General features: G+C 44.7%; 1 protein-coding gene across 10 annotated transcripts in view; it reads right to left on the bottom strand.

Annotated features, from left to right (window-relative positions):
* Nucleotides 1–17228, bottom strand: part of NCKAP5 (NCK associated protein 5) — a 1198715-nt gene that overhangs the window by 120644 nt on the left and 1060843 nt on the right. For all 10 annotated transcript variants that reach the window (XM_085001422.1, XM_085001423.1, XM_085001426.1 and 7 more), the window contains one exon: nt 624–4381. In XM_085001422.1, the coding sequence (XP_084857548.1) occupies nt 624–4381 (3758 nt within the window). The remainder of the gene's footprint in view (nt 1–623; nt 4382–17228) is intronic.

The raw sequence follows: 17228 nt of genomic DNA, 5'->3' as shown, positions 1-17228 counted from the left end.
AAGTAACCTCCATGTATCTCTTGGTCTTTAAACCTCTGAGTGATAAGTATATTCCACTGGCCTTGATCAAATCTTTATCTGATATTCCAGATATCTGATAATACAATAATTTATTTTATTTTTATGATGGCCTGTGAGATGGAGGGGATAAACCCAAAACCACTGAAGAATGATTGCTAAATATACTTCTGGCTTAAGATCAGCTGGAAATGCAATTACCTCTGGAAAGATTCTCAGCATCCGTTTGCTTAGTACAATCAGTGGGATCAGCATACTTGAAAATGCATGTGTAATTTTCTTCCATTTCATGCCATGTGCATACATTCATGGTTTCCAGTGTAGGCTGAATTTCTATCAACCTTGATAAAACTTACCATTCTTTAATTTCAAAGACCATTGGTTTGGTTAACAAAGTAACATGGACTAAATTATCATTTTATTGCTAACTTTTATTTCATTGTTTAAATTCTGGCTAATGTATAAAAGATTGCTACTATACCTTTCTGCTTGTATGAGAAACATGCTTGACTGGTGCTCACTGTGCAGGAAACAAACAACTCTCCTTGGAGGGGGGCTATGCATACCACCCTTTAAACCACCCCCCCCTTTTGTCAATACACTACCTGTTCAGAAGTTCTGTCATAAAGGAATCTTTTGTTGAACCTGGAACAGGGCTGGGTCTATTTCTTGATTCAAATTTCATTTGGTCATAAATGTCTGGTGGTGTTTTCAGGTTATTTCTGCGTTGTAAACCACTTTCAGGACCATCTGCCAACTCGATGTCCCTGTTTAGTTCATTTTCCATTTCACACTGGAGCTCAGGCTTCTTCTTCTCTTTTTTTCTCTCTGATTTTAGCTGTTTGTTTCCAAACCCCAAACCTTTTGCATCTTTCTTTTCTGCTTTGGTTTTGGAGACATCCATCTTCCTGCTACTGAGAGCTGGCAGTCTGCTCCTCCGAAAACCGAACCAGCTGGCAAAAGAAGGCCCTGGCTTCAGCTTTGCTTCCACAGAGGTGGACTTTGTGTGCACTTGGCCCTTCTCCACATTTTCCTGAATGCACAACATGACCTTTTCTTCGATTGTGGGTGAGAGGGGGGCTTCTGGGCTCATGACACCGGTCCTGGTTGTAGAAGGGTCTGGATCCTTTCCAGAAGTTTCTAGCTTGGAGGTCCTGCTTGTTTCAAAACTGTCGGGAGGCTGTGTCCTCCCAGGACTCTGCAGGGCTCGAGGGTTGTCTCGTGGGGCAGGTGGGCACCTGCAACGGTCACCACCTGGTTCCTCAGGTGCAGGCAACCCGGGGCTTTCTCCCTGGGAACAGGCCTGCGGGTCTCCCATTTCAGGTGGGGCAAGGGACCCTTCGGATTTTGGAGGGGCCCTCAAAGGCAGCTTGCTTGGGCTCCCATGCTGGCTGCTGGAGCTGCCTGTGCTCTCCAGGGAGCCGTGCCTGGAGGAGGGGTGCCCTGGGGGCCTCCCAGTGCTGGGGAGATCATCGGATGTGGGGGCAGACGTGGCCTTGTGGGGTGAGCCTTCCGGCGAGGAGCTCTGCCGGGTGAGGGAACTGCCTCTTTCAGCTGTATTGGTAATAATCTGAGTTCGGACTCTGCCAGGGCCTTCCATGGGGGGTGTGGGGGACTTGTCTCCTGAGTGGGCGCTGAAACTCTGGCTACGGGCTTTGGCTCCATTCATGCCTAGAGCTGGTTTGAGGTGTGGTTTGCTAGAGGAGAGGGATATCTTCACCGACCTGGTTTCTACCCCATCTTTCCCATCGGCCCCAGGCCTGCCACTTTCCATCAACTCCACCATTGCCGTGTCCAAGGGAAGCCCTCCGGCCACACTACCTTGTGCTTGTAAAGCCAGTGGAGACACATTTCTTTCAGCTCCTGTGATCTCAGGGCTGCTGGGATTCCTGGAGGCCTCTGGCTTAGCCTGGCTCACAGCCACGGAACTTCTTGAGGCTTCATTTAAACTGTCTTTTTCATGTTTCCCTGGCACCGTGGAACTTTTCCTGAGAAGCTGTGGAGACTTCATGAAAACTTTGAGCCCCACTGGGAGGCGAGTTTTTAGTCCTCTTTCATGGGGGTTTGGACCACCATGAGGGGGGTTATGGCTTTTGGAGGATGCTGAGGATGCCGGACTGTTAACCTGAGATGATGGTGACTCATTTACCCCTAAGAGGGAAGGCTTGGGTGATGTGGAGACACTGTTGTTCAATTGTCCCTTTTTTCCTGGAGATAGGCTTTTGGAGGATGGTATTTCCAGGAGCGTGTGGGTGGAAGGACAATTCCTGGGAGTTCGTAACCCTGTGTCTGTTGGTGTGGTCCCAAGTGCTGGGTGAGGTGGGTTTTTGGGGACACTTCTCTTTGGAGAGACCTTTGGGGGCCCTGGGGCCATGGCAGCAAATGAGCTGGAGGGGGTGTGAGCAGAGCATCTGGCTTGGACCACTGTTTCTGCAGAGGGCGGAGCGGGAGTGAAGACAGGCTTTTTGAAGGCCACAGAAGGTTTCTTCCCCTGCGCTTCTGTCATGGTCTGATGAAAATAAATAACAGGACCAGAGGATCCTTTCAGAGGAGGGGATTTAAATCCTGTTCTAGCTGTTTCCTGGGGGACCCTGGTTTCAGGCTTGGTGGATGAAGGTGGCGGCCAATAGTCACAACTGGGTCTGATGAGGAGGGACACCGACCTGCCTGGAGGGGATGGGGGGGAGGGCGATTTCACCCCAGCCTCTGGTCCCGGGTCACAGTGTTTATCCCTCGTTGGGGGCTCGCAGTCCTCCCTCAGTTCCGTGGGGGGCCTTGACAGCAACTGTGATGCTGTAATCTGACCCTTGGAGCACTGGACCCAATGCCTTCTGCTGGACACTTTGGAGCCATGAGGAGCTTGGGTATGGTGTTTTGGAATGTGTGATTCTGGCTGTAAATCAAAGAGGAGTGCTGGGCCTTCAGTCTTTTTGAACTGTGAGAGTTTCCCTGGAGCTGGCAATTTCTCAAGAATCACTGGGCCCATTGAGGGGACTGTTGCAGAGGCTTCGGGCGCCATTAGTTTTGATTTCTGAGGTGAAGACTTGCCCCTGGTAGGTATTTTTGTCAGACTTTTCTTCTGGTAGATGCCCGTGGACCCAGGGGACTTAGACTTACTCTGGCACGATGTAGCGTGTGCTGGTCTAGCCAGTCTTTGTCGCTGAGTATTTTGTGTCACTGTCCTGGGGCGGAAAGATTCAGTGGGTGCCATGGCAACATCATCAGCTTCATCTTTTGGAATGTTTTTCTCAGTTTCCTCTTCAGATTTTTTCAAGAAAGAATAATTTCTCCCAGCAGCCCCTGGCTGCAAATGAGCAATTCCCTGAGGTAAAAGTTCAGTGCATTCTGTCTGGGGTCCAGAAGGGGCCTGATTGATGGAAATTTCCTTTCTGGTAACAGTAACAACGTCAGTCTGGTGAGAGCTAAACTCAATGGGCTCACCATCTTCCGCGTCGAATATGACAGTAATACATTCTTCCGAGGAAGTCCTTTTTACAACCCTTTGCTGCTTGATGAAACTAAACGTCTTTGGCCTGCTTTCTAAATGGACGGGCACTTGTTTTTCCTCCTCCTCCTCCGGAGACCCAGGTTGAGATTTTCTGATGAGGATGTCCAGGTTCTCTGTGGACTTGTCAGTGTCCACCATCAAAGACACGTCTGAAGGGCTTTTCTCATCACTGCTCGCTATGTGCAGCTCATCCAGGCTTTCAGTGTCATCGGTGTCCGAGAGCTGGAGATTGAGAGCCAGGCAGCCCTGGCTCTGGGGGCCCCTCCCTCTGTATACCTGAGGCCCCTGTGCACTTGCCCGCAGCTTCTGCTCCAAGGGACTGTTGGAGGTGCAACTGGTCAGCTTCTCAGGCCTTTCCCTGGGGTGGACTGAGGAAGGGATTTCTGAACAGTGTCTGCCATTCAGCTCCCAGCCAAAGAGACTGTCAGAAACACTGTGGGTTAATGTACAACCATGCAGCCTGCAGCTCTGCTTTGGAGCTGCTTGGAGCGAGGCTAAGGAGGAAGGGTTCTCCTCGGCATCGTCATGAGAATCTGTGTCATACACAAATGCCTGCTGGGGCTCCTTGCAGGGGCTGCCCGTGTCCCTGGGTTTGCAGGGGGCGTATTCCTTGAGGCTGCTACTTTTAATTCCTGGAGAATAGATTCCTTCATTTGAGTTCATGCAATCTTTATAACCCCATTTGGTTATCACTGATGGGGGTTCAAGTAATACTTTCCGCTTCTGGAGCTTTCTTAATCCTTCCAGAATGTGGCTTTCCTTGACACGAGTCGGAGGTAGTTCATCTGTAGGACTAGCGAAGCCACTCAGGAGCGAGGAGTCAATACTCAATCTTTTGTCCCAATTTTGTGATGACTGTTAGGAAAGAAGAGGAGATATTAGAAATAATTGAGCTCTGTGGATCACAGTTTTTTAAAAATCTTTATATGGCCACACCTGCTGCACATGGAAGTTCCCAGGCTAGGGGTTGAATCAAAGCTCAAGCTGAGACCTAAGCCACAGCCACAGTAACACTGGATCTGAGCTGCATCTGTGACCCACACCACAGCTTGTGGCCATGCTGGATCCTTAATCCACTGAGCCAGGCCAGGGAGGGATCAAACCCACATCCTCATGGAGATAATGCTGGGTTCTCAACACACTGAGCCACAACGAGAACTGGATGACAAATTTATAAAGGGAGAAGGTCAACATTAGACTTAATTCATTCTAGTGGTTGACTAATATATACAATGCATTTATTCATTAATTAGTGCAAATGAGTTCATTAACTATATAGTGTATCTCTCTACTTTGCCGGGTCCTAAGCCAAGTAGCATATGATAAAAATAAGCATAAGACAAGGACCCTGCCTTCAAGGATCAGGCAACCCAGCATTTGGGCTCAAGTAACCATCAGTCAAGGGAGCGAATGAGAAGCCCAAATGCAGTAGGTACTCCAGCATTTCAGAGGAGGGAGACCATGCCTCTATTTGGATAAACCACAAAAAGCATATAAGGGAAGTTTTCCTTTCCTTTTCTTTCTTTTTGTAGGATAGATAAGTGAATAGGTTTGACTTAGTTTAAAAGTGGAGGAAATGGGGAGTTCCCTGGTGGTATAGTGGTTAGGATTTGATGCTTTCATTGCTATGGCCTGGGTTCAGTCACTGGACCGGGAACTGAGATCCCACATCAAGCTACAGCCAAACAAACAAACAAATAGCAGCAAAAGGCTGGAAAGAACCCAAAATCCCATCAAAAAAATCACATGTAAAAAAAAGTGGGGGAAGTAATTTTTCAGGTAGAAGAAATGAGATTGCAAACACCTAAACTGGAAAAGTACACTTAAGGAACACTTAAGAAGACAACATGGCACATTGTGTATTTGGGAGATAAAGAGAGTAAGTGGCAAGTAAGTTGGCCCATGCCTTTATGAGCTGTTCCATTCTTCTTCTTTTTTTTAATGGCCACACCTGATGCATATGGTAGTTCCTGGGCTAGGGGTAAAATCAGAGCTACAGCTGAGGCCTATGTCACAGCCACAGCAACACCAGAACTGAGGCACATCTGCACCCTATGCTGCAGCTTTTGACAACACCAGATACTTAACCCACTGAGTGAGGCCAGGGATTGAACCGGCATCTTCACAGAGACAATGTCAGGTCTTTAACAAGCTGAGCCATAATGGGAACTTTGTCCTTCCATTCTAACAAATGTCATGTGGCTTCATGACTTCATTTGATAGGTAGTGAACATCTATGAAATATTTACGTACATAGGACAGCTGGGCATTTGCTGTTAGAATCCATGGCAATGATTCACCTAAAACTTAGGTCAATTTCCTGTTCTTCATATTTTCCCCAAAACCAGTGTTCCTTTGGAGAAGTGATCAAGAAACAACATAGAAAAACACAGAATTCTACCTAGACATTCATATTTATCAAATGATTGCTAACAAGAAACAGAATGGCAGAGGAGGAGATTCACATTGACTGAACATCGGCTATGGACCAACCATTTATCCAGGGCTATGATTTAATTTCAAAACAATACCCTGAGGGAGACATGATCAGTCCTTTCTCACTAGGCAAGAAATTGCGATTCTGCAAGAGCTGTCCTTTGGAGGTCTCACAGTGAAGGAGGAGCTGGAGCAAAGGACTGAACATCAGTTTCCCAGGCCCTTTTGATGACTCATTTCTGAAGTGGCTATGTGGGGATTTGAACCCAGGCAGTTTGGCTTGAGGGACTGCGCACTTAATGCTGATGCTATACCTCTGGAATCAAACTTAGCCTCTGTTCTCCCCTCTATACGAATCAAAGTCATAACAGAGACCATAGATTATCCCACCATACCTCTTTTGAATAGAACCTGCAGAATTTAATCACAAACTAGCACTCAGGGAACCTGGGAGGCCCTGACCTAATTACTTTAAAAAAGGGTCTAGAATTAATGACAAACAATGTCTATGAATGAATCTACTGGGTTCAGATGTACACTCTGTACCAGTCTTGGCTAAGATAGTGGCTTATGGATGGCTCCCACTGGCACCTGCATACTAGCTACCCTGGGACTTGAATACTCACCAATGTGCTCATAAGCAGAGGTCAACTCCATGCCAGAAACTTACCTTGGAGTCTTGGCTTTTTAGTAAGCTGTGAGCATTTGCTTATTTCCAAGACTCCATCATGAAAATGACCCTTGCTATCAACCATACGTCTTATTTGTTTGTTTTTTTCTTTGTCATATGCCTATTTGGTTTTAAGTCCAATTATATACTCTCTTTAGACAATTCTCCAGGGTCAGAAGTTGCTGTGGATAGATACTATTTTGATCATGCTCTTCCTGCCTCCTCCTCTCCCACTGTGCCAATGAAAACTCCTTTAGGAATCAGAAGGAATCCCATTAGTGAGTCAGGGCATTAGAAACTGACTGGTGAACTGACTGCCACAGCTTGGTTTCTAAGAATTTCCATGGTCCTCATGCCACGTTCACAATAAAGAAGAGAAGCCAGGCAAGAGTCCCCCGTAAGAGCTTGAAAAGGGCAGATTTGTTCAAGCCACAGAAGATGTGCTCAGCATCAGTCCTCTGCCTCCTTTCTGCCTCTTCAGAGCCTGCCCATACTGTGGTCTGATTCATCCTAGGGCTGCAAACCTCCCAGGCCCCAGGCTTCCCATCCTGTGAGATTAGCCACATTCCTCAATCAGTTTTCCACAGAGGTTACGGTATTTAATAACTTGAGGAAAGTTGGGAACAATCTTGAAACTTGAAAAAAGAGCACATGAATCCCTTTTTGGGAGAGGGTGGGAGGGAGCTGGCATTTCCCACAGGCGTCTTCATTCTTTGCAGGGAAAAGTTGCAAGAGAGTTGCTCTGGGGAGCAGTGCAATGATACCGCTGATAAGACAGGGGCCTGGGTTTAATGTTCGTAGTTCTTTGTTATTTCTTGACTTGATATCAGTTTTACATATTTCTTGTTTGTTTTTTCTTTTTGAAAAGACCTTCTTGGTTTTCATGGGAACAATCCATCCCAACAATTGGACTCCTCCAAGTCCTAGGCTGATTCAACAAGGTCAGTCTAGCAGAATGGTTACAAGTTAAGGTTCTGGAACAAATTACCCAGCTCTGCCACTTACTGGCTATGAGATATTGGGCTAAATATTTAACTTCTTAAAACTTCAGTTTACTCCTCCGTGAAATGGGAGAAACAGGAGAATATTCTTAATAAGCTAACACAAGCATTAAATGAGCTAATACTTGTGAAGGGCTGACAAAGTGGACACACGGTAATGACTCATTAATTGCAGCCAGACTCCTCCATGGAGGGTAGGCTAGTGCATTTCATGCAGGCTTCCTTTCTGTTTCTATACAAAATAATACTAAAAAATACTTATAGGAGTTAATCTTGTGGCTCAGTGGGTTAAGAACCCAACAGTGTCTGTGAGGATGTGGGTTCAATCCCTGGTCTCATTCAGTGAACCCACTGAGGATCTGGCATTGCTGCAAGCTGCAGCATAGGTCATAGATGTGGTTCAGGTATAGCACTGCTGTGGCTGTAGCATAGGTCAGCAGCTGTGGCTCTAGTTTGATCCCTAGTCTGGGAATTTCTGTATGCCACAGATGTGACCACTGAAAAAAAGAGAAAAAATACCTATGAACTACCAAAGAGCCATTGGATCATATATTAATTATTATGTAAGTTAATATTATAGTCACATTCAAATTCATATTGTGTGAGTTTACTATGTAAGTTAATATTAAATGAGTACCTTGTACATGGTAAGAACTTAAGAAGTTCCTTAATATCAATTTAAAATATCTTCATGGGGCTGGGTCTAGTTTGCTGTGTCCCTGAGATGTAGGACTTTTCTCTGTGAGATGTGACAGGCATGCTGGTACCCCATGACCATTCTGAAATGGGACACTGTTAAATCTCCAGATGATGGCTAATGGAGTGTGTATGAAGTGTCTTAAGAATCTTTTTTCTCTTCTTTCAGGGAAGAAATGTCCTTAGAAGATCAAGAATTGCTCTAACCGGAAAAATTTCAGCTGAAAAAAAGGTTAGAGAGCTGTGAATGAAAAGAGCTAAGCAATGGGCTCTAGGAGCCAGCTATACTCAGAGAGAGAGAGAGAGAGAACATCCCTCTGGACCATATGCCCAGTCTGTTAAGGGCCAGGTCCCCAGCAGTCCTGTTCAGCACTCCGAACAGCTCCTTGGAAGAAACAATTCTGCTAATACTCCAGGCTCTGCACTTTGCATTATACGTCTGAGTGCAAGGGAATAAGCTCTGAATTCAAGCTTGAAATTTTATTCTGAGTTCTTGTTTAGAGTATGACAAACCTTCCCCCTCACCCAATTTTTTGGCAGTGATGTAATTTCCCTGGTTTCTACACTTCTGAAGTCATAAAGTTTAGACAAATGCCAGAAAAATGACCCCAAGATATTCTGATTCAGGGTTTCTGTTCTCTTTGCTTTTCCTTAACATTAGGAAGCTGCAAAAACAGCTATCCCAGATTCTTGGCTTACACCAGTGTGCCAAGATGTTTATTCAAATTGTGAAGGAATCTTTAGTCTGAGCGATCCTACTTTGCAGATAGGAGTCATTTCAGCCCTAGAGGTTACTTAATATCTGGTAAAGGAACTCTTGGCAATGAAAGAGAGACTTGCCCGACCTTCACTGAAGCCACAGTGCCTGTTACCTATCCTGGCATTTTCTCTCTCTACTGTGCCACCCTATAATTTATAGCCAATTAGTGTTTTATGAGGCTATTGCATTGAGTAGAAGAGGTCACTACAATATATGGTACTTTTGAAAAGTAAATTCCTACAAAGCTAATGATACTTGCAAAACGTCTGGCCATTTATTCTGAGAGATTGCACTGCTCTCCCTATTCTCTCTCTCTCTCTCTCTCTCTCTCTCTCTCTCTCTCGCTCTTGTTTTTGTCTTTTTAGGGCCACACCCATGACATATGGAGGTTCCCAGGCCAGGTGTAAAATCGGAGCTGTAGCTGCTGGCCTACACCACAGCCATTGCAAAGCCAGATCTGAGCCATGTCTGCAACCTACACCACAGCTCACGGCAACGCTGGTTCCTTAATCCACTGAGCGAGGCCAGGGATCAAACCTGTGCCCTCATGGATGCTAGTCAGATTCATTTCCACTGAGCCATGATGGGAACTCCTCCCTATTCTCTTGAGGAAAACATTCTCTTGGAGTTCTCATGGGATGCTTAGCCTGGAATGGCTTGTCACATGGCCTCCTTCACCCTCCTTTGCAGTGGACATTAACAAGTCTCTCTGAGTATCACAGCAGTGAAGAATATCCATAAAACTAATTGAAAATGTCAGAGTTAGTCTGAAGTATGGTCAGTTCCATTAGGCCAGGCCTCCACTTCCAACCTGATAGAAATCTGTGAACTTGGTGGTTCCATCAAAGCACAGAAGGGGAGAGAGAGGACAAGATGGCGGAGGAGTAGGGGGACATGCTCGCCCTCTCCCACAAACAACAAAAAAAGCACATCTACAGAATAAATGACTCACACAGAACAGCAACCAATCGCTGGCAGAAGAACCTAAACTCCAATAATGGCAAGAAGTTCGTGACATAACTGGGCAGAACGGGAGAAAAGAGGAGAGTGAGAGAAGGTGAATCCGAGCGGGACGGGTGCTCCCGAAAGGGAACTGAGGAGGAGAAAGGGATCCCGCACCCTGGAAAGTCACCTACCGGGGGAAAGATCAAACGAACCGGAGGAATCTCCAGATGCAGAGAAGAGTGTAGCAGTAAGTTGGAGTACGGAAAAGCCGATCAAGAACCGAATGGACCATCTGAACTACGGGCACAGTCACCAAAAATTGAGATGCCTGGGTGGGGGCTGGGCACTGAGACCTCGGCTCCAGAGGTTATTCCCCGGGCTGGGGGGGCGGGGCGGAGCGGAAACTGCTTGGGAGGTCTAGAAACCATTTGATGGGGCAGAGACTGCCTGGGAGACTAGAAAACAAAGCTGTTGCAGAGGAAGGGAACAATACTCTAGGGGCGGGGAAGTGGAAAGCTGCATCAGAGGGAACCTGGGAGAAGAGCCTGGTCTGCGCCCGTGCTGGGGAAGGGAGAGAAGAAGGGGCGGGTCCCCATAGAATACCCTCCACGCCACAGCAAGCTTACAGGCCCACTAGCTAGCAGAAAGCTGTGCTTCCCAGTGCATCCCCTCCCCCCACTCCCGCCACCCCCTACGCTCTCACCGAACCTGGGGCTGCCTGCCATCCGGGAGGGCTGGCCTCAACAATTGCCTGAAGCCTACCACCGCAGGGGCTGTCCCTGCACAGGCCTGCTTGCCCTTTGGAGGGGCTACACTTCCGCAGAGCAGCACCAAACACCACCAGCCCCCGAGAAAAGGCCTGCAGCCCAGAAAAGCTAGAACAAGCCTAGCCAGGCCGTGAATAGATCTGCCTAATTCTCGGACGGTTTTTTTGAGTCGGGCTGCCCCGGGGAGGAGCCTCTTGGGTTTCCAATGGCCCTGCTACCCGCCCAAGCCCCCCGGGGGTGCCCTAGTGGATCAGCTGCATAGGACTGCCAGCTCCAGGCAGGAACCCCTGCAGCCCAGAAAAGCTGCAACAAGCTTGGTCAAGACGGGAAAAGATCTCAGACGGTCTTTCTGAGTCAGGCTGCCCTGGGGAGGAGCCTCTTGGGTTTCCAGCGGCCCTGCTACCCGCCCAAGCCCCCAGGGGGTGCCCTAGTGGATCAGCTGCATAGGGTTGCCAGCTCCAGACAGGACCCCCTGTAGCCCAGAAAAGCTGCAACAAGCCTGGCTGAGTCGGGAAAAGATCTCAGATGGTTTTTCTGACTCAGGCTGCCCCGGGGAGGAGCCTCTTGGGTTTCCAGCGGCCCTGCTACCCACCCAAGCCCCCAGGGGGTGCCCCACTCCCACAGAATAGCTGCGCAGCACCACCAGCCCCCTGGAAGAGCCCCTGCAGCCCAGAAAAGCTGCAACAAGCTTAGCCAGGCTGTGAATAGATCGGCCTAATTCTCCCACGGTTTTTCTGAGTTGGGCTGCCCCGGGGAGGAGCCTCTTGGGTTTCCAACGGCACTGCTACCCGCCCAAGCCCCCAGGGGGTGCTCTAGTGGATCAGCTGCATAGGACTACCAGCTCCAGGCAGGACCCCCTGCAGCCCAGAAAAGCTGCAACAAGCTCGGCCAGACTGTGAAAAGATCCACCTACATTCTCAGGCCGTCCTTCTGAGTTGGGCTGCCCTAGGGAAGAGCCTCTTAGGTTCTCAGTGACCCAGATAGCTACTCCAGCCCCCAGGGGGTGCTGCACTCCTGAGGAACAGCTGACCAATACCGCCAACCCCCTGCAAGAACCCCACAGCCTAAAAACACCAGAGCAAGCTCTGCATGACCAAGTGAAATCTGCTACCATCGTGGTGTGGACCTCTCAGTCCTGTCTGCCCTCAGGAAGCCCTCCTTTGCTTCAAGGAAACACTGTTAGCCCCATCAACACTCCAGAAAAGCCACACTGCCTCAAAAAAGATTGACCAACAATGCCAGCCCTCAGGAAATATTCCACTGCAGTGACAAGGCAAACACTGCCCGATAACGGAGAGTACAACTCCCTCAGGAGAAAGGAAACAACAAGCAAGATGAAGAAGCTGAGAAACCACCCCCAGTCAAACCAACAGGAGAACTCACCTAAAACAGTCAACAATGAAACAGATCTCTGCAGTCAGACAGACCTGGAGTTCAAAAGAGAAACAGTGAAAATACTGAAGGAATTAAGGGAAGATATGAACAGTAATGCAGATACCCTCAGAAAGGAACTAGAAAATATAAGGAGGAGCCAAGAAAAACTAGAACATTCATTTGCAGAGATGCAAACTGAACTAGGGGCAGTAAAAACCAGAATGAATAATGCAGAAGAACGAATCAGTGATACGGAAGATAGAATCACTCAATCCAGTCAACAGACAGAAAGCCGAATCAAAAAACTGGAAAGCAATATAAGAGACCTATGGGATAATATAAAGCGGGCCAATCTACGCATAATAGGAATTCCAGAAGGAGTAGAAAAAGATAAGGGGATGGAAAACATATTTGAAGAAATTATCGATGGAAACTTCCCAAATCTAAAGGATACTGGGTTCAAGATACAAGAAGCACAGAGGGCCCCAAACAAACTGAACCCAAACAGACCCACACCAAGACACATCATAATAAAAATGGCAAAAGTTAGTGATAAAGAGAGGATCCTAAAGGCAGCAAGAGAAAACCAGAATGTTACCTACAAGGGAACTCCCATAAGAATATCAGCTGATTTCTCTACAGAAACACTACAGGCCAGGAGGGAATGGCAAGAGATATTTAAAGTGCTCAAAGGAAAAAATATGCAACCTAGAATACTCTATCCAGCAAGAATATCATTTAAAATAGAAGGGGAAATAAAAATTTTTTCCAACAAACAAAAACTTAAAGAATACAGCAACACAAAACCCAGGTTAAAGGAAATATTGAAAGGGCTTCTCTAAACCAAAAAGAAAGGAAGGAAAGGGAAGAAAAAAGAAAAGAAAAAAAAAAGAAGAAGAAGAGGAAGAACTAGGACTGAGGAAACCACAATCAGAGAGCAGTCACTCAAATAAGCCAGCATACAGATTTAATCATGAACATGCTTCAAACAAAATAAAATTAAAAAGAAAAAAAAAAGAGTCATCAAAACCATAAAATGTGGGTAAGGGATGTTAGGAAGTAAATAACCCTTTTTGTTTGTTTGTATGTTTCTCTTCTTAATTTTAATATAGTAATGAAGTGTTTGAACTTACAGGACCATCAGGCTAAAACACACAATTATGGGAAGGGGTTAGCATACTTAAAAAACAGGGCAACCACAAGCCAAAACCAAATATTGCTTTCGCAAAAAATGAAAAAAAAAATATACTCAAGCAGATAATAACAGGAGACCATCCAACCAAAAAAGAAAAAAAAAAAAAAGAAAGGAAGAATGGAGAACCATAGGATCAACTGGAACACGAGGTTCAAATGGCAATAAATAATCATCTATCAATTATCACCTTAAATGTCAATGGACTGAATGCCCCAATCAAAAGACACAGAGTGGCTGAGTGAATAAAAAGACAAAAACCTTCAATATGCTGCCTACAAGAAACTCACCTTAGGACAAAAGATACATATAGATTGAAAGTGAAAGGGTGGGGAAAAATATTTCACGCCAATAGACATGACAGAAAAGCAGGAGTCGCAACGCTCATATCAGACAAAATAGACTTTAAAACAAAAGACATAAAGAAAGACAAAGAAGGACACTATTTAATGATTAAGGGATCCATCCAAGGAGAGGATGTTACTATCATCAACATATATGCCCCAAATATAGGAACACCCAGATACATACAACAAATATTAACAGACATAAAGGGAGATATTGATGAGAATACAATCATAGTAGGAGACCTAAATACCCCCCTCACATCAATGGACAGATCCTCTAGACAGAAAACCAATAAAACAACAGAGATCCTAAAGGAAACAATAGAAAAGTTAGACTTAATTGATATCTTCAGGACACTACATCCAAAAAAAGCAGAATACACATTCTTCTCAAATGCTCATGGAACATTCTCAAGAACTGACCACATATTGGGACACAAAGCTAACCTCAATAAATTTAGGAGCATAGAAATTATCTCAAGTATCTTCTCTGACCACAATGCCATGAAATTAGAAATCAACCATGGGAAAAGGAAAGAGAAAAAACCTACTACATGGAGATTAAACAACATGCTACTAAAAAACCAATGGGTCAATGAGGAAATCAAGAAGGAAATTAAAAACTACCTTGAAACAAATGATAATGAAGACACAACCTCTCAAAATCTATGGGATGCTGCGAAAGCAGTGCTCAGAGGGAAATTTATAGCAATCCAGGCCTTTCTCAAAAAAGAAGAAAGATCCCAAATGGACAACTTAACCCTCCACCTAAATGAATTAGAAAAAGAAGAACAAAAAAGTCCTAAAGTCAGCAGAAGGAAGGAAATTATAAAGATCAAAGAAGAAATCAATAAAATAGAGACTCAAAAAACAATAGAGAAAATTAATAAAACCAAGAGCTGCTTCTTTGAAAAGGTAAACAAAATCCACAAACCCCTGGCCAGACTCACTAAAAAGAGGAGAAAAAGAACCCAAATCACCAAAACTATAAATGAAAAAGGAGAAATCACAACGGATACAGCAGAAATACAAAAAACCATAAGAGAATACTATGAACAACTGTATGGCAACAAGTTTGACAATCTGGAAGAAATGGACAATTTTCTAGAATCTTACAGCCTGCCAAAACTGAATCAAGTAGAAACAGACCAACTGAACAGACCAATCACTAGAAATGAAATTGAAGAGGTCATAAAATCACTCCCTACAAATAAAAGTCCAGGACCAGATGGCTTCACAGGGGAATTTTATCAAACATATAAAGAGGAATTGGTGCCCATCCTCCTTAAACTCTTTCAAAAGGTTGAAGAAGAAGGAATACTCCCAAAGACATTCTATGATGCCACCATCACCCTCATTCCAAAACCAGACAGAGATACCACCAAAAAAAGAAAACTATCGGCCAATATCATTGATGAATATAGATGCAAAAATTCTCAACAAAATCTTAGCCAACCGAATCCAACAACATACCAAAAAAATTATACACCATGACCAGGTTGGGTTCATCCCAGGTTCACAAGGATGGTTCAACATACGCAAATCAATCAGCATCATACACCACATTAACAAAAAAAAAGTCAAAAATCATATGATCATCTCAATAGACGCAGAAAAAGCATTTGACAAAGTCCAACATCCATTCATGATCAAGACCCTGACCAAAGTGGGTATAGAGGGAACATTCCTGAATATAATCAAAGCCGTTTATGAGAAACCCACAGCAAATATAATCCTCAATGGGGAAAAACTGAAAGCCTTCTCACTCAAATCTGGAACAAGACAGGGATGCCCACTCTCACCACTGCTCTTCAACATAGTTTGGGAAGTCCTAGCCACAGCAATTAGACAAACAAAAGAAATAAAAGGCATCCATATAGGAAGAGAAGAGAGAAAACTGTCACTGTATGCAGATGACATGATACTCTACATAGAAAACCCTAAGGACTCAACCCCAAAACTACTTGAACTGATTAATCAATTCAGCAAAGTGGAAGGATATAAGATTAACATTCAGAAGTCAGTTGCATTTCTGTATACCAGCAATGAAACATTAGAAAAGGAATACAAAAAAATGATACCTTTTAAAATTGTACCTCACAAAATCAAATACCTCGGAATACACCTGACCAAGGAGGTAAAAGACCTATATGCCGAGAACTATAAAACTTTAATCAAAGAAATCAAAGAAGATGTAAAGAAATGGAAAGATATTCCATGTTCCTGGATTGGGAAAATCAATATTGTGAAAATGGCCATCCTACCCAAAGCAATCTACAGATTCAATGCAATCCCTATCAAATTACCCATGACATTGTTCACAGAACTAGAACAAACAATCCAAACATTTATATGGAACCACAAAAGACCCAGAATCGCCAAAGCAATCCTGAGAAACAAAAACCAAGCAGGAGGCATAACTCTCCCAGACTTCAAGAAATACTACAAAGCCACAGTCATCAAAACAGTGTGGTATTGGTACCAAAACAGACAGACAGACCAAGGGAACAGAATAGAGAATCCAGAATAGAGAAACCCTGACACCTATGGTCAATTAATCTTTGACAAGGGAGGCAAGAACATCAAATGGGAAAAAGAAAGTCTATTCAGCAAGCATTTCTGGGAAACCTGGACAGCAACATGCAAAGCAATGAAGCTAGAACACACCCTCACACCATGCACAAAAATAAACTCCAAATGGCTGAAAGACTTAAACATACGACAGGACACCATCAAACTCCTAGAAGAAAACATAGGCAAAACCCTCTCTGACATCAACATCATGAATATTTTCTCAGGTCAGTCTCCCAAAGCAATAGAAATTAGAGCAAAAATAAACCCATGGGATCTCATCAAACTGAAAAGCTTTTGCACAGCAAAGGAAACCCAAAAGAAAACAAAAAGACAACTTACAGAATGGGAGAAAATAGTTTCAAATGATGCAACTGACAAGGGCTTAATCTCTAGAATATATAAGCAACTTATACAACCCAACAGCAAAAAAACCAATCAATCAATGGAAAAATGGGCAAAAGACCTGAATAGACATTTCTCCAAAGAAGATATACAGACGGCCAGCAAACATATGAAAAAATGCTCAACATCGCTGATTATAAGAGAAATGCAAATCAAAACTACCATGAGATACCACCTCACACCAGTCAGAATGGCCCTCATTAATAAGTCCACAAATAACAAGTGCTGGAGGGGCTGTGGAGAAAAGGGAACCCTCCTGCACTGTTGGTGGGAATGTAAACAGGTACAGCCACTATGGAGAACAGTTTGGAGATACCTTAGAAATCTATACATAGAACTTCCATATGACCCTGCAATCCCACTCTTGGGCATATATCCGGAGAAAACTCTACTTAAAAGAGACACATGCACCCGCATGTTCATTGCAGCACTATTCACAATAGCCAGGACATGGAAACAACCCAAATGTCCATCGACAGAGGATTGGATTCGGAAGAGGTGGTATATATACACAATGGAATACGACTCAGCCATAAAA

Source organism: Sus scrofa, chromosome 15, assembly GCF_054392235.1.
Source record: "Sus scrofa isolate SSC_HxYL_T2T_F1_AM1 chromosome 15, Sscrofa_HxYL_maternal_Yorkshire_Landrace_v2.0, whole genome shotgun sequence".
In the NCBI taxonomy this organism is placed as follows: Eukaryota; Metazoa; Chordata; class Mammalia; order Artiodactyla; family Suidae; genus Sus; species Sus scrofa.
The sequence above is the reverse complement of the archived record's forward strand: the minus strand, read 5'-3'. Positions and strand labels throughout refer to the sequence as shown.